Below are 24,560 nucleotides of genomic sequence, written 5' to 3'. Positions count from 1 at the left end.
GTATAATTATGCTTTTATCTGTTTTCTTTTTTTGTTATTTTCGTTTTTTATCATTCTTTTTTTCCCCCTCTATGCCCCTTTCATCGCTTTTATTGTACAAATATCCTGTTAATGGTTTTGATCGGTGCTCCCACGCGATCGCCACTATTGCAGACTTAATGGCTAAACAGACAGACAAAAAAAACTGCTCTTTATACTATAAACACAAAAAAAAACACGAACAAAGATCAACGAGCAAAATTGCAAACGGAAAAAACAAATTAAACAAAAAAAAAATCCTTAAGATGGGGGAAACTGAAAGGCACTGAACTGAAGGATGATCGGTTCGTGACTATTGCAGCTCCACGAGCCTCTATGTGTGCCTCATGTGTGCGTCGCTCGGTCCACGCCCACGTACGTGTAAGCGTTCCAAGCTACACGATCAATAAAAAAGCAAATGGGTGGAGATCGGTTGAGGCGCGAGAAAGGGAGAGAAAAGCCCAGGGGAAGTGCTAACAAAATAGAATCGGTCAGTCTGTCAAGGAGCGTCATCTTAGCTTAGCTAGCTGTCTGCCAGCTGCTGCGCTGTGCAGAGAGTCAGGTTTGGCCACACAATATGCCAGAGCGTTGATTGCCTTCCTTTAGCGTTGCTCCCGCTGTCCGGCCAGCGCCTGAACGTGTTGCTGTAGCGTTTCTGTATAGATTGGCTGTAGGCTGCGGTCTATGCGCGATTAGCGTGCTGCGTTAGTTAATGGTATTTAGTTGCTTTTTCTTTTCTACTGTTTTTTGTTTTGTTTTGTTTCACTTGTATAAACTTCACTTGTTTACTACTTGATATCATTTGTTTGCATTTCTGCTGCGTTCTATTGTTTATTTTTAAACTGTTTTTTTTTTCAGAACTGCTTTAAGCAATAACATAAATGTCTTGACTCTTACCTCCTTCTTTGTCATTCCCAATTGTAGCACCAGCGTACGTATTATTTTCTAATTCGTATCATTTTTTTCATTCCTCTTACACACACTTTTCCCCTTCTCGCTCTCTCTCTCATTTTTCTTTCTGCGCTCTCTTGTCTTAATCTCCCAGAAAGATTAATTTATAAATTTGTTTTGTTTGTTTTCGTTTCTCGTTCTTTTTTTATCATCTGCTTGATATACGTTCTTTTATATATTATTCTAAATCTTAACTCTGAGTAATAGTATTAGTACCGCGATCCGCAGAGGAAGCCTCCATCCGGGTATGCGCTGGTATTGAAAAAGCACCGATCTTCAGCTAAGTTGTGAATCGTAATTTTCAATTACATTCTCACATCTTCTACCTCCTTCTCTGTGTTTTCTGTGTTATTTTGTAGTGTGTGTTTTTCGTCTGGTGTTTGTTGTGTTTTATGTATTGTTTGTTTAGGTATTTACTTGTAAGGTTTGCTTAGATTTAAACATTTGCTTCCTATCTCTTTCTTATCTCGTATATGCTACTAAACTCCATCTTTCCGTCACTTAAGCCTAAGTCTGTTTTCCTTCCGGGAACGAATATACACCAAACAACATGTAAACGGAACATGCAACGGACTGCAACAAACACTGGTCACAGATCAAATGTATGCTACAACACAACATGCTCTATCTTTCTCTCTCTCTCTCGCTGGTTGCAGCCCTCCTCCCGAGCCCACAAAGGAAAACTATCAGTCAGTCTGGTTGGTTTGGGCCTCTCCTACCCCTCCTGGTGGCCTGGCTCCCATTATGCCCAGCAAGTGTTCCCCTCCTACACACACACACCCACTTCTGGCAGGAAAATATCGAGCAAATATGAAACGAGCAAACAACCTAAATATCCCTAATTGCTATCAGACTTCAATTTTGATCTTTGATGCGTTTCGTTTACTAAATGTTGCCGTAATCCTAGTCACCGTATCAGCCAGCCATTTTGCGTTTGCACCGCAGCCACAACATGATCACCGTTCCTTACGTGCTAATTTCACGCCGCACGCAACACAGAAAACAAACAGTTAACCACAGAGGGAAGAAAACAATTTTGATCACAAATTCGAACCTAGGGTGCGTGCGTGTTAACTTCCCCCCGGGAGGTCGAACATTTGTTTCTCTCCACCCCCATTCTGTGCCACTTTCTCTTGCACGATTACAGCCATTATTTACAGATCTTCTTGCCTAGCGGGAATAAGTTACAGTGCGGGGGGGGGTTTGTTACTTAAGACCACTTAATTAGTACACCCTAACAGCTTAATAGTATACCGCCAGTGTTGCGAGTGATGATCATTAGTATAATATTTAAAAAACAAACAAAACAAGCTACGCTTCCTCCTGCGCTCGAAAGGGCAATAAATATAGACCGGAGTGCGGAGACCTTGATTTCCTTTTTCGCTCTTTTGTTTGTTCGACAGACAGTGTCCCTGTTGTTTACCCCAAATCACTCGACACTCACTCGTAAACGGAGCAGCTGCTGCTACGGTCCGGCTGCGTGGCGTATGACGCCCGGCTACGTGCACTCGATCACCATCGGTTGGCTCGACTCGATCACGCTCGGCCGGTTGGCCGGTTCGTGCTGGCCTTGGGCCGGACCGGGTCCACCGTTCGCCGTACCATTCGCACCGCCACCCGCCTGTACCAAATGGCCACCGTAGTGTAGGTGCGGCGAGGACGCTAGATTGTGGTTGGTACTGTTGGGGCTGTTGTTGTTGCTGCTGTTCGGCGGGGACGGTCCCTGGTGCTGCTGCTGGATCTTCCCGGCCGACACCTTGTGTATGACCTGCTCGGTGCCATGGTGATGGCCGGCGTGCTGGTGATGCTGGTGGTGCGACGCCGGTGACAGTGCGGCCGCCGTCTGCTGTACGACAACGCCGCCCGGCGAACCGTGGTGAGACATTTCGTAGAACTCGCGGCCACCTTCCCCATCGGGCTGGCCGTCCTTATCTGCATGCGGGGGGGGGGGGAAAGAAGTGCGTTAGATGGAGAGGACTTCCGGGCACAAAGCCGGCCGGCACAAACTTACCCAAACACTCCGAGGTGGCGGCCGCCGCCATCGCTAGCTCCTCCTCGAGATTGTTCGGCTTGCAGCTGGTCGTCTTCCAGTGCGTGCGCAGCCCGGACGCACTGATGTACTTCTTATCACAGCCCTGGCACACGTACGGCCGATCGTTCGTGTGCAGCCGCTTGTGCAGCTTCAGGTGCACGAACTGGGTGAACTTCTGCGGGCACAGGTCGCACGCGTACGGCTTCTGCCCGCTGTGCAGCCGCAGATGCGTCTTCAGGTTCGAGGTGGAGCTGAACCGCTTCTTGCAGATGTCGCACTGGTGCGGCTTTTCGCCCGTATGCACCAGATGGTGCTTCTGCAGATGGGCGAGCTGGGTGAAGGATTTCGTGCAGACGTTGCACTTGAACGGCCGCTCGCCCGAGTGCGTCCGCAGGTGCACCTTCAGGTTGGACAGCTGGCCGAACGTTTTGCTGCACACGTTGCACTCGTAGTGCATCTTGCCGTCGCGCTTGCGCAGCGGGTACGGCAGGCTGCGGTAGCCGCGCGAGTTCGGGCTGCCCGGGGACATGGGGCTGCCGCTGCGCGAGTACGAACCACCGTCCGGGCTGAGGCTGCTCGGGGGCGAGGTACGCCCCGGGGACATGTGCGTGAGCGGCGTCAGCGGCTGCATTAGCGGGTGGCCCAGTGGTAGCTGCCCCTTCGACTGGAGCTGAACGTAGCCCGGGGTCGGCGCCGGTTGCGTTGGGGGTGGCGGCGGCGGCGACACCGAGCGGATGGTTGGCGTGGTCGACGAGGTCGTCAGTCTCTCGTAGTGGCCACCGTTCAGCGGCGGGCTGTAGGTGGAGCTGGAAGCGCTGTTGATCACACTGGCCGACCCGTTCGAGGTGGAGTAGAGGCTGCCGCTGCTGCTGGTGGCGGTGTAGCTCGGTACCGGGGACTCGTACGCCACCGGCGAGTGCGTTCGGTGGTGATGGTGCGGCGGCAGATGGTGATGGGGATGGTGCAGGTGCGGATGGTGCTCGCCCGGGTACACGATGGGCGAGGGCGAGGGAGATGCGGCGGCCGTCGGCTCCTCCCGCGACTCGTGCAGCCGCTCGTGATGGTAGCTGCTCTGGTGCGGCTGCTGATGCGGCTGCAGATGATGATGCGGGTGATGGTGCGCCGGCAGATGGTGGTGGTGGTTGTGGTGGTGGTGCAGATGGTGCAGATGATGATGCAGATGGTGCTGGTCCGCATGGTCCGCCTCCTTCGGCTCGGGACCGGCGGCGCCGTGATGGTGCGGCTGAGATCGGTTCGGACCGTGGCTCGGTTCGGCCGGCTCGGGGGCCTGCGGGTTCTGCGAGCTCGAGTCGGGGCTGCAGGCCGTCCCGTACCGCTGCGACTTCTTGTACGAGTAGGCCATCTCGGTCGGGGAGGTCGGGGGTGGGGTCGCGTTCGGCTGCCGCCGGTGCGGATCGTCCGCCGACGGGGACGCTCGCTGGCTGCCGGTCAGGATGGTTTCGAGGATCGAGCTCGAGCTGGGCGGCGTGTAGCGGATGAAGGTCGCGGGCGAGGTCGAGGTCGGTTCGGCTTCGTAGTAGCTCTTGGTGAGCGGCACTACCACCGACGACTCCGGTGTCGTGTCGAGCACGATCACGGTGCTGGTGGCGGGCGTTACTTCCCGCATGCTCGCCACCACCACCGGTTCGCTGCTCGCGGGCACCACCGGCTCCACCTCGCGCTCGGTCGGCTCCAGCTCCGGCTCTACCTTGAAGTTTTTGCTGTTGTTCTTAAACTCGTACTTGAGCGGCATCTTCATCTTCACCTTGCGGTACTCGTTCTTGTCGCACGGCTCGCTCGTGCTCACCTTGTGCTGGCCGACGCTCGTCTCCTTCGGCTCGATCGCTTTCTTCGAGCAGTCGAGCACGTAGTTGTGCTCGCTCTCGCTGTCGCTCGAGTCCTCCGGGGGCGTGAAGCCATCCTCGTGGTACCCGTGGCTGTGGTAGCCCTCGTCCGACCGTACCGACCCGTCGTTCGGCGTTAGCTGATGCTCGTACGCCGTCTCTTTCGTCTGTGAGATCGGAGAGTCGGCATCGACCTCCTTCACGCTTTCGCGCAACAGTGGGCTCTGCTCGCGGATCACAATCCTGATGGGCGATCGGTCCCGCAGGGACTCATCCCCGGTGACGGCTGCTGCCGTGCTGCTGTTGCGAGGCTCGCGCAGTACCGTCTGGTGCAGGGCGTGATGCTTCGCGGAAGGAACATGCCCACCGACGGTTGCGGGCGCCGGTGGTGAAGGGCTGGGCGTCGGCGTACTGCGCACCATCGCCGGCAGGTAGAGGCCCATCACGTGCTTCACGTGGTTGTAGGCGATCTCCGGCGGGACGGGCTGCTTGTACGTCTTCTTCACGACCTCCTCGCGGCAGATCGAGTAGGTCGCCCGCTCGGGATCGATGTCGTAGCCGAGCCGCTTGGCAAAGTCGCGACAGTACCACACCATCAGCTCCTCGTTCGGCATGATGTCGCGTATCGTGTAGAAGTAGATGTGCTCCTGGTGCTGGCAGGCGACCAGATTCATCACGGAGAAGCTGTACGCGGACGCGACGTACCGCATCCAGTTGGATTGGGCCGTATCCGACCCGTCGAGATAGTAGAAATCACTATCTTTGAATATCTGCGAAGAGGGATCAAAATGGAATGCTCCAGTTTAGACGAGAACGTACCGAAGAGGGAAAGAGAATTGCTAGAAGAGCTTGAAGGAGCAGAAACTTCGGAGGGGATAGTTAATTTATAATACAAAAAAGATTGTTCATAAGTACCTTGATATTCCCATAGGAAACGTGTCGCAGTTCCTGCACCTGCTCGTTGCGTTTGTTTTGGTTTGTATGTTAGATGTGTTAGATGGCGATAGAGATGGACCGGGTTGAGGGTTAGAGGTAGGTTTCAGTAATTTCATAGTTGAAGGTTGGTTGATTTTTTGGTAGTTTTTGTTTTTGTTTTTGTTTTTTTGTACACGTCAGACACGAGAAGCAGGAAGTTGATGTTATGGAAAAAAGAGAGAGAAACATAAAGAGACATTATAGACAATGCAATTAAGGAGGCTGTTTGCTGCTAATCTTAGTGCTACAGTTCATCTACTTGGTGGCATGCAAGGACATTACAGACATAGTAAAACCTGGGAAATCGCTCCAGACGCTCCAGACAATGGTGGACAAGGCACGGTCGTCGATTCAAACACAAAACGATCGTTCAAATTTCCCCGACAACAAAGAAACTGGACAGAGAAAGTTATGCTACGTTGTACCTTTGCACGGGGAAAAAAGCGCGTCGTCTGCAACGAATTGCTGCTTTTTCATTTTGTTTGCACCAGAGAGGAAGGTGTCTGTTGAGCACACACACAGACCGGGGCGCTCTCTCGCTCTTTAGCTGTCAACGAACAGTGAGAGTTGTGGGAAAAACTACACTTCCTTATGGCACGTCTAGCGCTGGGCAGCCCGATGCGGGAGGGAAAGAGAGCCGTCAGCGTATCAAATTGCAACGCATCCATCAACAGACATAAAGGAAAATCCTGTTCGAAGTGATGGTGCGAGTGAGATAGAGCGCACCAAGTCGAGGGAAAGGGTCCTATGCTGTTTCATTTCACAGTGAGGTAGGTCTTGTTTGGCCAGTAGAATGCATTATTTACACAGAAAGGAAAAAATGGCAGACGCTGTGCTCTTTTTCACGGCAAAGGATTGAATAACGAAGCTTTTTTGGGGGATTTTCGTATATACTTTTTGCACACTATAAGAGTGTACAGAAGACGAATATTTCATTTGAAAAAAAAAAACATAGAATTGCATGCGTCCGGCGCATAACTTGCCCACTTGGCTTCGACAAAGGGGGCGCTTTAGAGTCTGAGACAACCACACAAAGACAAACCACCACCGTTGGATCTAGCAGCTAATGTAGTGACCGATAGAGCAACGAAAGGAAGGACCGGGACGGTTTCTTTGTCTAGCAGTGCTAACTTGAGCTAAAGTAAGAGTAAGAAAGCTCGCTCCACTTACCCTCCAGAAGTACCGCCACAGCTGCTTATCGCTCGGGTGGCTCGGTGTGCGGACGCCCTCGAACGGGCCGAACCGGGTGCCGCGCGGGATGACACCCGTACTCCATACGCCCTCAGTCTGTTTGGAAAGATCGGGAAACACACAAAAAACGGGATTTTGTGATTATGAGATATTCTTTTTGGGATTTTGCACTCCAGCACCGTCGGCAACGGGATCCTTACCGTGGAGGTGGGCGTCGACAGGACGAGGGAGGGCTTGAGCGTCAGGCTGCGGGGGAGCGTTTTCTCCGCCCGGCCGGGCACACCCTTCTCGCAGGGCATGTCCGGCACGATGTACACCGCCAGCCGCTCGAAGTCTTCCTCGCGCATACGCGTAACATCGTAGTCCTGCTGCGCGTTTGGCGTAACGCTTCGAGGGGGATTCGCTCCAGACATTTTGATTAGCTGCTGTAGTACCGTGGCATAGCAGAAGAGAGAAAAGAAAAAAGAACAAAAAATACAATAATTAGTCCACGTGTGTGTGTGAGAGGGTACGGCAGGAGCCAATGGAAAGAAAGACACTGAGGGAGAGAGAGAGATACAGGCGTCATGAGCAGTAAGAATCGATTTCAGTTTCCACCTGTACGTCATGGGCGTGCGACAGGGCCCGACCCCCTTCGGTCACCCCCATACTTGTACTCCCATCCACCATTTGCAAAGCCCGCTTTGTTGTCTCAAGGTGAAGTGCCAGTGAAAGGATGCATGGACGATGAGCGTACACGATGCGGATGTCCAATCCGTTCCGCAAGCAGCGTCCTTGCAGCGAGAGCAGGCGCGTAAAGCGGGGAAACAGAATAGGGCGGGAGGGGAAGGAGAAGGAAGTGCGGGAAGTGGTTGGAATGAAAAATCCGACTCAAGGTCAGCATTAAACGCGCGTACGCTAGAGCGCGATAGCGCTTGGGTGAGCGGTGAGAAGACAGGAGAGGGACACACGAGCGAGTGCGATGTGTGCGAGCGAGAGCGGAACAGTGCAGTTATGCAATGGCTTCCTAATCCTGAATGCAGCAGCACGAAATTGTCGGTGAACGCGTATGCGCTTCTCGGCCCTCTCGTCGCTCGCCGCAACGTGTGTGCCTCATTTCCGTCCATGCTGCTTGCTAAATGGGACTACCGGGAAGAGCGGTTTGAAGGTGAGGTGCCCCGCTCCCTAGTTTGTCCATTGTGGCGTGACAAAAGACGAGAGAGGAGAGGAGCGAGGGCACCATTACGTAGTGAAGTGCCCAGAGTAGGTGAACTACTGCAGCAGCGTAATTTATCGATTCGGTCCGATTCGGCCCAACAAGATTAGAGTCCCAGAGACGCGTCGCGTGAAGGCTCACTAGCAAAAACCTGACCTCACACACTACGCGGAGGTAGAGAGGGAAGGCGTCACGATAATATGCACACACACACGCACACACACACAAACACACGGAAGGTTGACTGATTTACACCGCCAGCCACGGAATGAAAGTGAAATATCAAAGGTCAGACCAAATTAAGCACGTCACTACCGTGTTACACTGACCACCTACGGCTTATGCTGGTTGTTCCCACAGCTCGCTTTGTCCAAGTGAACCTCGGGTGGTCCCCCCGAGCAGCGGCAAGAAAGGTTGGATTTTTATCACCCTTTTACGGCCGCAGCTCAGCGCAAAGCTCAAGGATAGCACGCGATAGCACGGACGGTGATAGCCGTATGCTTATGCAACTGCATACTGCAGGCGACCACTGTTTATTGGTGCGGGTCCTTGCAACGTGACAGTACCCACCTAAGGTTGCGGTAAGGTTGCGGCCGGAAGCATTGATTTTGGATGGAAGCACTTTCCTGTAGTTGTAGTTGCACACCGTCGCTTTGTGGGGAAAATAAAACACTTCTTGCGAATGGAGCGAGTAATCTAACACGAATCTAGCAAGAATTATTAAGGAGAAATCGTTATTGGAAATCAAACGACACCTAATGGCTCCATTTTACACGCGCACACGCACACACACAAACAGTCTTTATACTGTACAGCTCCCGGCTGCACTATCCCACACTGCTGCTCTGCTCGCGCACTGTGGACAAATGGATTCGACAGTGCCACAAGTCAGTCGCAGCATCCACCCGCATGCACGCACGCACAGACAGTAAAATCTGCACTCCTGCCTAAAAGCGGCAACCACCCACCCACACACACACACAATCAGAGGCAAAGGAACAAGAACAAGGAAGCGCACCACCACCGAGGAAGCAGGCAGGCGAAGTGCTTTAAAACCATCCGCTCGCTGTGCGATTCGATCGATTCACTTCCGTGTGTGTGGCAGCCCGTTTCGCTCCCGCAGTCCGCGGATGCTGTCGCCCCGGGTGGGGTGGGGGGACGAGTGGACGGACGCAGCCTGTCGTATGTCTTGCCTCTCCTTTCGCCAACGCGCTTGACAAGGAAGGGCGGACCGTTTTCCGCCCGGACCCAGCCCGACCCGACCCGACCCGAAGAGCCGAAACTCCTCTACTGACCCAGTTTGCGCTGTTCGCAAATCCTTGCCTTGTTCCTGGCTGCTGCTGCAGCAAAAAAACCCCGACACACCGACCATCGGTGACTTCCACCGCTCACTCTCACTCTCGTGGGGGGTGCCCGGTTTTGCGGTAGGTCTGGGATGCAGACATCTCTTATCTTGCACTCCTTGTTCGTTTTCGTGTTTCGCTCCGCAAAACCCGGGAGCCGAGTCCTTGCACAAACTGCGGAGAGGATGCATTCGGGCGCGGTGCACGATTGCCGGACTCTCCGGATGCAGCATCCGCTGGGCGTCGGGTTTGTTGGAGCGAGCATTTTTGGGAAGAGATTTTCTCTCGTGAGAGAGAGAGCCATGCTGAATGACAGCGAAAGAGCTCGATATGCTCGTGAAGCAAGCAGAAATGGTTTTGTTTTCACGCCATTATCGTGTGCACCCGTTTCACTCTCGTTTTAGGTGTGAATTTTTCTGCATGTCTTTCCCGTCAAAAAGAGGGATGCATCTTCCCTTTTTGCTTTCTCAGAAAAAAATACACACATACTAGACAATTGAAACTAAACCCGAAAGCACAAACAGGGCAGTGTTTATTTGTTTGTCTACATAATATCCTTTCTGAGGCGCACGGTGAGACGGAATTGGCCGCAAAAAAACCAAAACAATGCGCTCGCTGTTGTTTTGCTGTTGCTAAGAAAGGTTTTACTTTTATCCGTCTTTACTTGACCGAACACGAGGGAGTGAACAGGGAGAGGAGGTAGAGAGAGAGAGAGAGAGAGAGAGAGAGTTTTGTTGTTTTTCTAAATGCATCCTTGCACCCCAAAAATACACCGCTGCATTCGGTTACGAGCCGGCGCTCTCTGTACGCTCAACCGGGGCGGGGTGCGTGCACGAAAGGGGTGCAGCCCCCCCGCCGTCTGCTGTGGTAGGGGTGCAATTGCGTCCGTGCGCCCGGTCAGTGGCAATTTGAGATTCCTAATAAACTTTCATCACTTTATTTTTAGCCCGCGCGCGGTTACTGTGCGCGCCACCGGGCGCCCCCATGGCAGGTAGCAGGCAGAGCCGCCCAGACAGATTCACGCAAAACCCGGCCCACGTTCAAAACGTTGGCTGATCGGATCACAACCACCCAGACTACTGGCAGCCAATGGTGGTGGTGGTGATGGTGGTGATGATGTCGGTGCACCACCAATTCCTTCCCTTCAAATCAAAACGGTAGCCAAACAGGAAAAACCTTCAAATTCTCATCCACTTTGCACTAGTTTTCCCCTGCTTTCCCGTTGCCGTTCGACCGACTTGAAGCCGATCGTTCGGCTTTTCCTCTCTGCGTGTAAGTGTACCAGTTGTGCCGGTCGGCCATCTTGCGTGTTGCGCTGTGCGAATTTTCACCCCATGCCAGCCGGATGCTAACCCCGCGCAGCGTTGTTTGCCAAAAAAACGCAACCCGCACCCGATGATGATCGTGCGATGATGATCAAGGTTAGGGTAAGTTTTGTGTTACAACCATCGCTGTTCCTCCGTTGAATGACCGGTCTCAAGTTTACGAACGGTTTTAGGGGATGTGCGAAGCTTCCTTCCTAGGGATGTAGGCAGAGAGAGATAGTGAACAGGCGGAACAGGAATTTGCACGCTGAATGTACGCGCGAAAAGTGAAGGTTAGCGCGCGAACGATGATCATGTGAGTGGCAGAGGTTCATCTCCCCCCTCCCCCGCTGTAGTGGTATCGGGAAGGAAGCTGCTCTCCCGTTGATGAATGGTAATATTTTCGGACATGCTCATAATTTTGTGAGGTAGTGAAAAGTATATCAATGGGATGGTAGAATTTTGCTTGAAATTTTCTTTATAGTGATTGCTTTTCTTATTAATTTAACATAATACCATACATTTTACGGTACTATTTTACTATTACCTAACTCTATGTTAAATGATCACAAACCAACGTAAGATTCAGCGAGCGAGAGGAAAAACTTTTTACATTGAAATACACAAACCAGTTGCGGCGAGATTTCGGTACACGACACGACGTGTAGAAAACAGTGCGTGTATCTACTCCACTAATTTGTCTCTCTGAGCAATGCCAAGTTAAAAGTGAATAAAACCAGTAAAAACAATGCACTTTTGTTCGAGCAAGGCTTCTGTCAACGTGGTTTATCAATTGTCATAAAGAAAATGAGTTTACACAACAAATTGATCTACGTTATGATCGTAATAAATCCTAACAATTACCTGTCTGATGTTCACTAAATATTTTCTAACAATTGTATTCACTCGTTCTGCCACCCAAACTATAGCTTAACAATCGCTACACGATCACCACACACGTACAAACGCTTTCCAGAGCCGCGTTCGTTGTCACACCTTTGATCACCCTTCGATCACCAGTATCACCAGTAACAAAGCGAACAGAATGCGCGAGCCGGCAATCATCAGTAGAAGTTACCGGCAGCGAACGAGTGCATCATCAACGATATCAATGTGTTTCCACACACACACAAACATACACACACACACACACCCGCTAAAAGGGCGCAAAACCGCACTCGAAACTAATCGTCGCGCGAGTCGCTGCTGTACTGGCACTTTCGTACCGGGTCTCGGGGTGCGCAACCTCCCCCAAAGACGTACAAGTACAGCTACAGCGCGGCGCAGCAGCATATCCGATGCTGCTGCGCGACGCCACGCGAACCAACGCATCCGAGCTGAATTACTGGCGTAAGGCAGAGAGAGAGAGAGAGTGTGGCAGGGTGACCACCCCGTAGCTGCCGACTAAGCTGCCAAAGCGGAAACTCGGGGAAAAGTGCCTACCCTCATCCGGCAACTCAACTGCACCAGCAAACCAAGGGGAGTTGTGTGCAAGATGCAGTGGGAGTTCAATAACAAACAGACTGCTATACGCCCGAAACATTCGGCTGTGTAAATATCCAGCGCAACCGTGGCAGGAGGAATATCTTTGAAACAGCATTCCTGTGTGTAGGAAAACCTTGAGTAGGAAAAATCAATCCAACGTCCCTGATTCTCCCCCGTTTTGCAAGCGTATCTTTGCAAGCGTGTTTGTTGTAACGCCGTTGTCAATTGGAAATCTCTATCCACAAACACCACCAACGCCAAAGTCGGTGCCCGTGTTTTTTGTCGGTGTTGATCATTTGCGGCCGTTTGCATTGCACACAGATGTAGTGCAAACTGCACATGCACTGAGAGGGGGGAGAAGTGCAGCGGAACGCGAGTCCCGTCATTCCGTCCGGCCGGCCGGACTTTTTATGGGTTATAATTAGGCGCAAGGTTAACCTTAGCCGCCACAGCCACAGCGAGCGCTCCCGAATTTGCCCCCACACAAGTGTAGTGGGGTTAGTTTTTTGCTAGTGGAAGGAGGGGGAAGGAGTGGAAACGGGTGGAGGAGTAGTGCTAGTGTGTGAATGATCGCGTCACTGTTCGTTTGCGAATGGCGAGCTGCGAGAAAAGTGGCAATAGTGTTCGTTCGACCGTTCGTCGTACGTCAATATTTGATGGTCGAACCGGGTGGCGTCAGCGATGCACTTATGATGTGCACGGTCCGGTTGATGATGGTCACTGTAACTGCGAGGGAATATATGAACGCTCCATGTGGAGCGAGATTGAGCGGAATAAAACAATGTAAAGTGTAGTTCGTTTAAACACAAAATTGCAAAGATGGAGACGCCCAGCCTTTTGTTTGCTATTAATATGTTTAACGATGTAATATACTATTTATTACAACTAAAGCCTCGTGCCAGTGCACTCAATTCGAATGAATGAGCATTCGAAAGCACAAACGACCTTGAGCAGCGGGTGCCACGCGCCACCCACTCGCGGTCGCATTGCAATTCCACTGTGCGCTCCAATCATCCAGGGCACGTGACAATGGAAAGCGTTTTTGCGTACCAGCACCACTCGGGAATGGGAGCTTCCCTGCTCTCGCAATAAACAATGACTTCCGAGCGAGTGATACGCGATATCAGCCATTGAGTAGTGGTGTTGTTTTTTTTTCTTCTTCTTTTTCCCTATACTGACCTTGAGAATCGTTTCGCGTCGAAACCGAACCATTGATTTAGCTGCGTAGCTTTCCTCTACGTTTTCTTTTCCGGTATATGTTTGATCGAGATTAGCCAACGTTGTGGGCCGTTAAAAGCCACTTGTAATTGCCCAACAAAGTGGCCCAAAGCTGTAAGATTGCTTGAAGAGGTTTTGTTGAGGTTGAGGGCTGCGCTGAGGGGATTTACTTTCACTGTCGACAGAACGATGGCGCCCGGACGTATTTTGTAACAGCCGAAGCTTGAACCTTTCGCGCGGTGATTTAACTTTTCTTTTCAATGCACAACCCTTCACGGCGCTTGTGAGTGTCATGCACTTGCCAGCACTGCACGCAAAATGGATACACTAAAAATAGCACCCACAAACAAGACGGTCACTCATGTCTGCAGCTTCAGTTTTGTACGCAAAACAACATTTAAAATATGGATTTCCTGTCTCTTTGAGGAACTTGTAGACGATTTGGTAGCGACAACAAAGACACCATTTGATAATTCCATCTAGCGATCTTGCACACCGTAACGCAACTGATCATCTTCGTGCGCACAGCAAAATAAACCGTCCTGGATCGGTTTGAGTGTCGGTGAGTGTCCCATTGAGCTGCTCAGTTCTAGCACTCACTCGTATTCCCATAGACTATTCCCCGCATTCCCTTACATCATAGTTCCTGCTTTTTTTGCTAGAAAGAATTGTTTCCTCCGGGAAGAGTGCTTTCCTAAACCAAAGTCAAGTGAGTGGCTTGCACGATCCTCTTGAGTGGCTCGGAAATTTACGGAGCTAGTTGGTGGTTTCACTTTTCACGCTCACCCACCCATCCCCGTCTTTGTCTCTCGCCAGGGTAAACAAACGATTCAATCACAATGGAGTCCAGTCAAAGCAGATTGGCGCGTGCACTGCTGCTGCACCTTCCCCGCACTGTGTGCCATGAGTGTGATGCACCATACCGCTGATAGTGTGTGGAGTGATAGGAGCGGAGACTTTTCGCAAGCGCAGCACAATGTCAACAGGCGCATCTTTAATATGTGCACCGCTCACTCACTCGCTCACTCACTCACCCATCCAACCCGAAGCACTCTTGTGTGTGAGTAGTGAGGCTTACATACTCTTATCAGTAGCGTTTAGAAGTAGCGAACAAAAACACTAAAAAAAGTGCTTGACAAATGAAGCATCCCGCCCGCTTCGATCGATGTTGCGCGAACGCGGGTTTTGGTTGCAAAGGGGGTTGGAGGGAGCATGGTGGATGATTAGCGCGCGGGGTGGGTAGTGGGCGACCGTCTTGCGACGATGCCACGAGGCAGTCGAGGCGTCAAGTGTGTGTGTAGGCCTTGGCGAGGGCCGGACGGGCGCAACAAGCGAAAGTAAATATTTTTCTCCCAGCGCTTCCCCCAGTGCATTGCATCAGAAGTTGTTGCATCGGCGACCCCGCTTCACGATCATCCCATCCTTTCCCAACACCTCCCCCCGTCCGTCGGGGTAAACAATCGGTCCGAACAATAAGGAACTATGCGCATCGCAGCACACACACGCTGGCACTCACTGGGAGCCGCACTGGGACTGGACACGAGCGCTTGATTGGGCGGTTGACAATGGCGGTGAAGTTCAAGGGGCGGGTGGTGAGCACCAACGCACGCACACACACACACGGAGAGCAGAGTGGGGCCGGTTGTCACGTTTTCCGTCGACCTACACGTGATCATCGAATGTCATCTCGACGGTTTTGCGCTCATTGTTTTCTCATTGTGGCGCGTGTGGCATATATCTGTGTGTGTGTGTGTGTGTGTGTGTGTGTGTGTGTGTGTGTGTGTGTGTGTGTGTGTGTGTGTGTGTTTGTGTGTGCATGCAATTTGGATTTTGCGACGAGGCTGATTAGACCCATTCCGCGAGTCGCGCGTTTCGTAATGCAGCGTAAATCTCAATCGGTGCATCCCGCGGCGGCACGACACGGCCCCGGCTGTATTGGTGTGCCCTTCAGTTATGCTGTTTTATGTGTGTGTCATTGTCAACTGTTTGCAAATGAATGCGTGTAGATACTACTAAACAACACCAACGGGGTTCAACAGATCAGCAAATAAAATGTAAAAATAGCGTCTAATGAAGTGTGTGCCTTCTACTTCAAGCTTTCTGCCACACATATTGTGTCTATTTTTTGAGCACTTCACCACGCAGTGAGCGGTAATCGAGTGAAATTGCCATCACTTGTTGTGACCCTTCCGTGTGTGGGGGTCCCAACCCGTCTTCCCTCAACGCACATTCTCGTGCCCGAAGCGGCCCTTCACAATTGAGATCTTTCGAGCGGCGCGTGGCACCGTTGGCCGCTGTTGCCTTCTAGCGAAACGACTGGAACACCAGTTCAGAGTATGTGTGTGTGTACGTGTCGTTGTTTTGAGAGTGGAGGAGTAGTGGAGGTTTATTTTGCTCCCCTTTTTTGCATTACAATATTCGCACTCCGGAGCAGATGATTGGAAACGGTTATGAGGGGGGGTATGAGCAATCCCCACCCTTATATAATCAATCGCACGTGTCGCTTATTAATGCACCGATCTGGAGTGTGTTATGCAAAAAAAAAACAACAGGGAAGGGTTTGATAAGAGGGACGCATTGATAACGTTCGTGAGGGATGTTTTTATATTACGAAATAGAGATTAATGTAGTTGGATTTTTTTTAAATTCAATAACATATATTTTCACTTTTTTAAAACACATTTCTATATTTTTTCTAATCATTAGAAATGTCTGATTTTTACTTTTATTTTTTCAAATCTTTCCATTGCCGTAAACCACCGATCAATCATCACACGATCGTTTACAAAACAATACTGAAATGGGTTGCAAATTCCCGATCCTTTCGCAAAACAAAACAAATCTCCGTTGTTTGCACAAACAAACGCTCCAACCGGTGAACGGTAAACAGCAATTAGAATCGGTCGGCTGCCGGACTTTGCTCGCCTGCAATCGCGCCTAATCAGCGTACATTAATCAAACGAAAAATGCAGCCTCTAATTGGTACGGTTTGAGTCAGCACGCTATGTGGATTGGGTAGTGTCCCGAAACGAATAACAAAACCTGCGATAGTTCTGGAATTTGCTGTAAAGCTTGTTCCACAGACACACACGCACAAGGGCTCGTTTCTAGTTGCATCGTGAGGTAGAAGTAAATAGTTTCTTCTCTTTCCTTTTTTTTTTGCATGACCAAATGCGAAAGTGAGTTCGCCAAAGCTTCTCACCCTGGGCGGTGGTGGTTTTACATTTACCAAACCACCAGCGCTTTGCTGAAAGCGAAAACACATAATCCGATTCTGACACTCCCTGGGTTTCTCCCTTCCCGGAAGTAAATGGGAAGCTAGCTGCGGTGCTTACTTCGCGGAAATTCACACACACACATGCATTTAGGGATATACATACAGCCTTTGCAAGTATATAAAGAAGCACGAGAGTGTGCTTTCATTTCTCTCGCTGCCTTAAATGGTTTGTTTTTATCGTGAACCACCATGCTGCTCCATCGGTGGAAAATTTCGCCCGTCCGAATGGAACCATTCGTGTTTCGGGTGCCTTTGTGTCTGTGTCTGTGTGTGTGTGTTTGTGTGTGCATATTTACTCTCGTAAAAGAGGGCCCGGGGTGCGCAGTCTAGGGATGCATTTTACAACCCCACTTGCAGCTGGCTCCTTTTCCCTTACTCTCGGCAGTGGTTGAAGCTGAAATGGAAATTATCGATTTTCTCATACTTGTACGGGCCCGCGTGCAGCACGATGTAATGGACGGTATGGTGGTTGTGTTTTGCAATACATTGTTACAGAACGAACGTATTCTAGCATTCTATTTAATGGTGAAACAGTTTAATATTTTGCAATGATTTAAGATTAGTATTTTTAAGAAATAATATTACAAAAAAAAGTCCTTTACAAAACCCTATTTTCATGTCCATCCCCTCTTATACCTACTTGCTTTCATAGCCAAGAGTAGCGGCTCCGTTGTGGGGTAGGCTTAGTTGACTTCGAGATCGGAGATTGCCTATGTGTGTGTGTTTGTGTTTGTTTTTTCTTCACTTTTGATCCCACTATATGCTCACTCGCTTCCGTTTAGAATCATTTCAGTTCACTCTCACTCATTCAAATCCTGCCCGGTTTTGCCCCCAGGCAACCGTACACACGAACGCACACATTCCCTTTCCGCGTGTGTTGATGCACACCAACCGATCCGTGTTTGCGGTGCTGTAGTGGTTTCACTTTTACTCAGCTTCACACAAACTCATCGCAACCGCTCCTCGGCTGCATGCAGCGAAAATTTGCAAAACACACACCTACACAAACACACCACACCATTTACACATAGCAAAGAGTGTACCGGATGTAGCTTACATCCTTCGTCCCGGGGAATTTGGAAACCGAGAAGGGAGGAGTGTGTTAAGGGGAAGCAATAGGTAACACGATAGCCGGCCGGTCCCGGAAACGAGCACGAGCACACCCTAATTTGCTTCTTTTTTTTTTCGCGTCCTCGATACTTTTCCGTTCAGTTGCTTGGAAGTTTCGAGCGAATTACTACTCACTTACAACAGCAAAAACACACACTCAGTACTGGGTATAACCGTACAATCTCGAATGTAATTAGAACGTACGAATTCCTTGTTTTGTACAAATTCCACTTTTCAGTTTCGTTCAGTTCAGTTTCACAAAGTCTCACACTCGAAATAGACATTTCGAACGAAGCAGAAAAAAAACCCCTATCCACTACAGGCAGAGCAAGCAGTACACCGTCCACACCGTGCCGGCCAACGCGAGGCGTCTGCTAGAGCGACGATAAAACCCCGGTCCCGGACCTACGACAACAATATTTACGGTTCGACTGGCACGATTGGCTTGCATGTGGTGCAAGCAGCCGTCTGCCATCCGTCGTTTGCTCTACAGTGTGTCTCTATTTGTGCGTGTGTTGCTGTGGGTGTGTGTGTGTGTGTATGTACCGGTACAGCAGGATCGGAAGTTCTGCATGCGACTGACGGGCGAAAGCAACGCCAAACCAAAACCTACCGCACACGATACAAAGTTGAGTCGTCGTTCGGGCCAGTGGCGTTCGGGCCGTACCGCCGTTCGGGCCCAAACCCAGTGCCAACTTTTCGCTACACGAGTGTGTGTGTGTGTGGACTGTTTCTGAGAAGGTAGAAGAAGAAACAGAGCACACACACAACGCAGCACAGGCACTGTGCGATACACCATGGGGCGAAAAGCTCGCGGAAGGGCTTTTTCCCATTTAGCACTGCAAGCGAAGATGCGCTGCGCATCCTAAAAAGCATCTCTCCATGCTTGGGAAGGGCTTTCCTTTTTCTCCCCCTTTTGTAGCAGCCATCCATGCCATCCAAACACACACACACTTACACAGATTGGAACCAAACTGGATGGAATGTGTCTTCCGGTTTTTGGAAGGGAAAAGGGAGGGTGGCTATATTTTCCCACGGCACCGCGTCTCTCATTTACACGACGGCTGCCGCGACGGTCCTGACGAGCTGCCTTGCCTGACTTTCGTTTTCCGCAATGTAACAACTGTGGTCGTGGGGAGTGGGAGGCAAACCGCCGTCGTTTGCCCGCTGTTGGGGTAGTCCCTGTTCTGGGTGGAATGTTGGAGAATGTGTCGTGGGTCTTCTGTTTGTATGGAATGATTAAGGTTTTTTTGTATCGTTTTTGTTAGCTATTTTGCTCGTGAATGTGGACAAAAATTGTTGGGTACTAGCAATGGTATTCTATTTATGTTTTAAATAGCCTTAGAAGTTGTTAATTTTTAGTATTATATATTATTTGAAATGAATATGCGCAAAGAATTATTTGAATATTATTTATTTTAATTTTTTTTTTGTATATTGTAGTTCTTTTCAGTCATTTTATGTTATTTTCCCGAAATAGATTAAGTATATCATTTCATCTTTTTATTATTATTAAGTTTTGTGTTTTCATTTGTGACTTCATTTCAAAGACTGCAAAGGGTTTTGCAATAATCGTGAAACACTTGTGTCAACATATTCTAAAATTGAATCATCATTAATTGAACACTTTTCACACTTTCTGGTATCGTGTTAAGTTGTAACACAGCCCATGTGCCCCTCCCGCACACATCCGAACATTTTCAATATTTAATTGTATAGAAATTGCAATTACAGCCTTCCTTCCTGCCTTCCTTCCGCCCTTTTTGCGACGGTTCAGCAACACAGAGCCGTTTCAGCTCAAAAGCAATTTCGTTCATTTTCCATCCCGACCACACACACTGAGGCAGAGCAGCTCCCTAAATTCCCTAAACGAGCGTGAGCGTTAAAAAATGCATTACAAACCGCTCTTGCGTTTCCTACCACGATGCAAACGGGCCCCGGTTTTTTTTCTGCAGAGGCGGCCGCTCGGTCGGTGCAGGAAAAACACAGAAAACCTTCAGGCAGAATGCATGTGTATGTGTGTGTGTGTGTCGTGTGCAGTCAACGGGAAACGCAAAATAAAACAGCAAGCATGAGGGAAAAACAAACACACCAGACGTGTTCCCAGTCCGCATAAACGCACTCTCTCTCTCTCTCACACACACAGACGAGCACAGGAACAAGCCGAATGCTCGCCCGGACCTATCCCAACGTGGCGAGCGAAGCGGACGGAGGATGGGATCGGTGAGGACGAGTCCCCGACTCGACTCGATGCTTCCGCCGGCAAATTAGTCGCCAACCAATGGCCCCGGGGAGGGAAGAGGCCAGTGGCGAGAGGGTTTTTGTTTCTGACTGCCGTGCGGTTCCTGCATGTCTAGCCGTCTGCCCCCATCCCCACACAGTGCATTTCCTTCGCTCCTTCTTTCTCTTTCCCTGTCCCTCCCTCTACCTCGCTCACTCTCTTTCGGAGCTTTCCATCAAAACAGTTCTGACCTGTCTTTGGCAGGTATTGTTCGATGTAAATGAGTTTGCCAATGCTGTTGCTATGATGAAAGCAGCGTGAGCGGGGTGAGAAAAACAAGGCCTACTATCAGCAACAACAAAAATGTGACGGAAAAATGACGCAGTAAGGCAGCCGTTGGTGGCGATTTCGGTACACCAATGCGCCTGTTATGCGCATGACCTCCAGTTCGTACTGTGCGGGAGAAATAAATGGAGTGGAACATGCGGAATGGTTTGGCTTTTGTCCACTGCATGCTTCCCAACAAAAAGGCAAACGATTCTTCCAAATTGTGAAATATCTACATACTCAGTAAGTTTGTCGAGCAATCAATTGGGAAGATGGGGTTGGTAATGGCTGAGAAGAAGAATAAAAAAACCACTCTACCAAGACAAAATTGGCGGCGCCCCCTAGCAGAATAATCAGCGAAGCTTGAACGTCAACAACGAACACTGCCCGTCTGCTCCTGGCTGTTATTGCTATTGTTGTTGTGTGCCCTTTTTTTGCCCTTTTTTCTGCATTGTCTTCGCTGTCTGCCTTCGGCTTCTGAGTTGACACCCCTCGCCCGCTTCTCGGCAGCCCTGAAGCGGCGGCTTTCGGGCGGAAGCGGAACAACAAAGCGTACCAGCACCAGCACACACTGACGTTTTCCATTTCGATCTGCGCAAGCGGAATGATGTTGTCCTAGGTTCTGGACCGTTGTGTGCCTTCTCCGGCGGAAGGGGGAAGCTATAGAAAGGGTTGGCTGTGAGTGGCTGGCACTGCACTGAAGCGTGTGGTAGTTTTTTTTTACTGCTTAATGCACTCCGACTCCGGCGACTTTTGTTTCGAAGCAGCACAGTTTGTCCATAAAGAAAGCTCCACACGATATCGATATGTTTGAGCCATTGATAGAGTGTCCTTTCTTGCCGTTGCTTTATTTCTAGCTTTTTATTGTAAAAAGACAAGAGCTGGCAAAGGGTGGGGAGACTGTGTGTCTGCCCTGTTCAAGCAAATGCTTGCTCCAACGCTCCAACGCGCCACCGAGGCTAGCGTTCGATTCGCGTCGAAGCCAGACGCGTTAATTAAGGACAATTTAATAATGAAGCAAACACCGTTACCATAGCGTTATGGGCAATCAACTTACTATCAACTGGGGGGGGGGGCGGGGTGCTGGATCGAGCGTTAGACGCTCATAAATATCCTAGCACGAGCCGCTCAGGCGTGTGCCTTATTAGATGGCGTTTCTTAGAACCAAAGACAGTACCTCGTATTTATTTATTTGCAAACTATAGTAGAAACTCTTGACAACGCTCATTACTACAGTGTCGATAAAACGTCTCACTAGACGAACACAAAGACACACTCCCTTGTCGTCTGCCGGGGAAAAGCGTTTCGGTGTAACACTCTCTTGTCCAATACCACCTAATTTTACACTTCTTCCCATTCAATCGGGTTTTTTCAGGAATGGGAAGGGTTTTCATGAGCTTCTCTTCCTGTTTTGCCAAGTGTTTTCCCTCCTAAGGCTACACCCGGTGCATAGCTTGGTGGTGTGGAACGTGCAGCACCAGCTCTGATCTTCTCTTGTTCCGCAGCATAGAATGGTACGGGGTTACACTCTTACACCTCCTTCCACATTTTACAAACGTTCAGCCCAATGCAGCGACGGGCTGCACCTGGTGTGCACTCACAGACGCGATGAGCAGAAAGAGCAAACCCCCATGCCCAGACAGATGGTCTGGTGCGGAACTTTTCTGCTTTTGCTGCATCACATACCCCCACCCCCTAGCACCATCTCTGCTTTGCCAAGAATGGTTCTGCATTTTTTTAACCATTCAACATACACACACACACACACTGCTTGAATGTGGCGGAGATGCACATGCATTTTACATGCGGCCAGGACAGCATGTGTATGCAGAGTGCTGTGAGCCATAAGGAACCACCAACCAGAGGCGATGGTAATGATGGTGATGATGGCGATGACGACGCCACCTCGCAGCACAGAAGGGTTGAGTAGTAGTAGGTCGGTCGATGAACCGATACGTCTCGCCAATCGAGACTTCCGCATCCGAGACGTCCTGTCTCGACAGTGGTGGTGTTGGTGGTGCAGCGTGATGAACCGGGGGAGACTTTATTTATGACCAATCCTTGCCCCCTCTTCCCTCACCTCGCTTTAATCGCTATCAATGTTGTTTTTATTTCCCCCGTCTAGTGTTTCGGTGCCGTTTTCTCTGCCGTTTCCGAGGCTGTGAATGAAAGGTGGTACGGCGAAAGCCTCACAGGTTCAGTTCGGTGAGGTCAGTACCACGAGGGCCTAAAAGGCTTCTCGGCCGCGTGGAAAAAGCAAACAGCAAAGCGGTGTGTTTGTTTTCCCACCGTCCCGTTCGCTCCTCCGTGGAGTCCCTTTTTGCGTGGAATTTCGCGCAATGCCGACGGCCTGTCTGGGTTTGCATATACACACAAGGAAGGGGCTCGGGCAATTTTCATAGGCTTCCTCCTGGCCTATGAAGTGCGCTAGTTGATTCCGTGAACAAAAGGGAAAACTTTTCACCCCCAAAAGATTTGGGGGGAAGTAGCGCACAGCGAGCAGTAGAACTGGCGTGCGAGACGGAGTGAGGCAAAGGGGAAAAGCGTCTGGGCATTATCGATTCGTGTGTTGCCCCGTCGCCATAGTTGCGCGCAATTTTACTTCCCTGCGCGGGAGGGGGTTGGGCGGGTGGAGCAGGTGCATGTAGGTGCAGCATATAGTTTCCGCGCCTTTCCTCTTTCTGTCTTGCACTGGGAGGGATCTAGCAGGGAAGCTACCTGCTCCGGGCTAGACAGGGTACCAATTACTGGCGGCGGCTGCCATGACTTTGTTAGCATTCTTGCACCAGCGAACACTGACCTCGGTGAAGCGCGAAACTGTTACCGTCGAATGCGTGCAATACCAAATCAAAAACAAGGAGATGGAGAGAGAGAGAGAGAGAGAGAGAGAGAGAGAGAGAGAGAGAGAGAGAGAGAGAGAGAGAGAGAGAGAGAGAGGACGTCTGAATGCCACAGATCTTCCAAAAAACTATGTAGTTTTCGGTAAATTGATTATGTTTCCCAAATAAAAATACAATCCAAATCGTATTTTTGTAGTTTTTGAATAGAAATAATCAAAATTACTTAAATAAAATCCCGGTCTCATGGTACAGTCGTCAACTCGTACGACTTAACAACATGCCCGTCATGGATTCAAGCCCCAAATAGACCGTGCCGCCATACGTAGGACTGACTATCCTGCTATGGGGGGAAATCAATAAGTCACTGAAAGCCAACCCCACAAGTGTGTTGCCAGGCCTTGACCGGCATCGGTTGTTGAGCCAAAGAAGAAGAAGACTTAAATAAAATACGTAATAAAAAGGATGTTTCAAAAAGTGGTTGCATCAAACGCTTTGCAAAGTGCACCACAAATGCATCCACTGCGAGTATCCTTTTTCACGCCTCTACCATCTCACCCCATTGAAAAGTGAAACTGAATCGGAAACTACTTCAGACTGCCTCACTGAAGCGTAAAGTGCGGCACTACTCCTCTCACCGCGCTAAAGAATAAAACACTTCACAGTGGACGGGTTAATGAACCACGCTTCCTCGCTTGTGTTGTTTCCATTCGTCCCAGCCCGCTGCTAACTGCCGTTTTACGGCACGTTTCTGCTTAACTCTCTCTCTCTCACGCTCGCTTATGGTATCTCGTACATGGATGAAGGTGGCGTATGTTTGCTCTTCCCACTTTCATATGTGACGTCGCAAAAGGATGCAGAAAAATCTGACTTTTTTGCACCCCATTTTTCTATTCCACGCTCTGTTTGTAGTTGCCACTGCAACATAATACCCGTTGGATGGTATTTCAGGCCATTTTGTTTTGTTTTGTGTTTGCTTTTTGAAAACATATCCAATTCCAGCCAGGACGTGTGGCCCGCAACCGACCTCAAAGGACCACCAGCCAGTGGAAATTGTTTAGAAATATCGGGCTCTACCTCATGTCTTCCTCCCCCGGCAGTTGGGCCCACCCTGGATAGTGTCGCCGTTAAAGGTTGTTGACACCTTGAGGCAATTGTTTGCATTTTCCTTTCCGTCCGTACCTTTTTTGCCCGCGCCAGTGAGAGTGAAAAAGTACAGTTCCATGACCTCC

General features: G+C 50.1%; 1 protein-coding gene across 9 annotated transcripts in view; it reads right to left on the bottom strand.

Annotated features, from left to right (window-relative positions):
* Positions 1-65: 65 nt before the first annotated feature.
* The window catches only part of LOC121592137, a 35,319-nt gene continuing 10,824 nt past the window's right edge, over positions 66-24,560 (bottom strand). For 2 of the 9 annotated variants that reach the window (XM_041913478.1, XM_041913476.1), the window contains exons 3-7: positions 7,212-7,436; positions 6,991-7,107; positions 5,761-5,799; positions 2,981-5,615; positions 66-2,901 (exon numbers count right to left, since the gene is read on the bottom strand). In XM_041913478.1, the coding sequence (XP_041769412.1) occupies positions 2,468-2,901; positions 2,981-5,615; positions 5,761-5,799; positions 6,991-7,107; positions 7,212-7,424 (3,438 nt within the window). In that variant the 5' untranslated portion in view covers positions 7,425-7,436 and the 3' untranslated portion in view covers positions 66-2,467. Of the gene's footprint in view, positions 2,902-2,980; positions 5,616-5,760; positions 5,800-6,990; positions 7,108-7,211; positions 7,437-8,776; positions 9,295-13,517; positions 14,224-17,473; positions 18,041-24,560 lie in introns of those variants that run through there. The other 7 variants (XM_041913479.1, XM_041913473.1, XM_041913474.1 and 4 more) reach the window with 7 other exon arrangements.

This window comes from Anopheles merus, chromosome 2L, assembly GCF_017562075.2.
Source record: "Anopheles merus strain MAF chromosome 2L, AmerM5.1, whole genome shotgun sequence".
Taxonomy (NCBI): Eukaryota; Metazoa; Arthropoda; class Insecta; order Diptera; family Culicidae; genus Anopheles; species Anopheles merus.
This window is presented reverse-complemented; position numbering and strand designations above follow the sequence as displayed.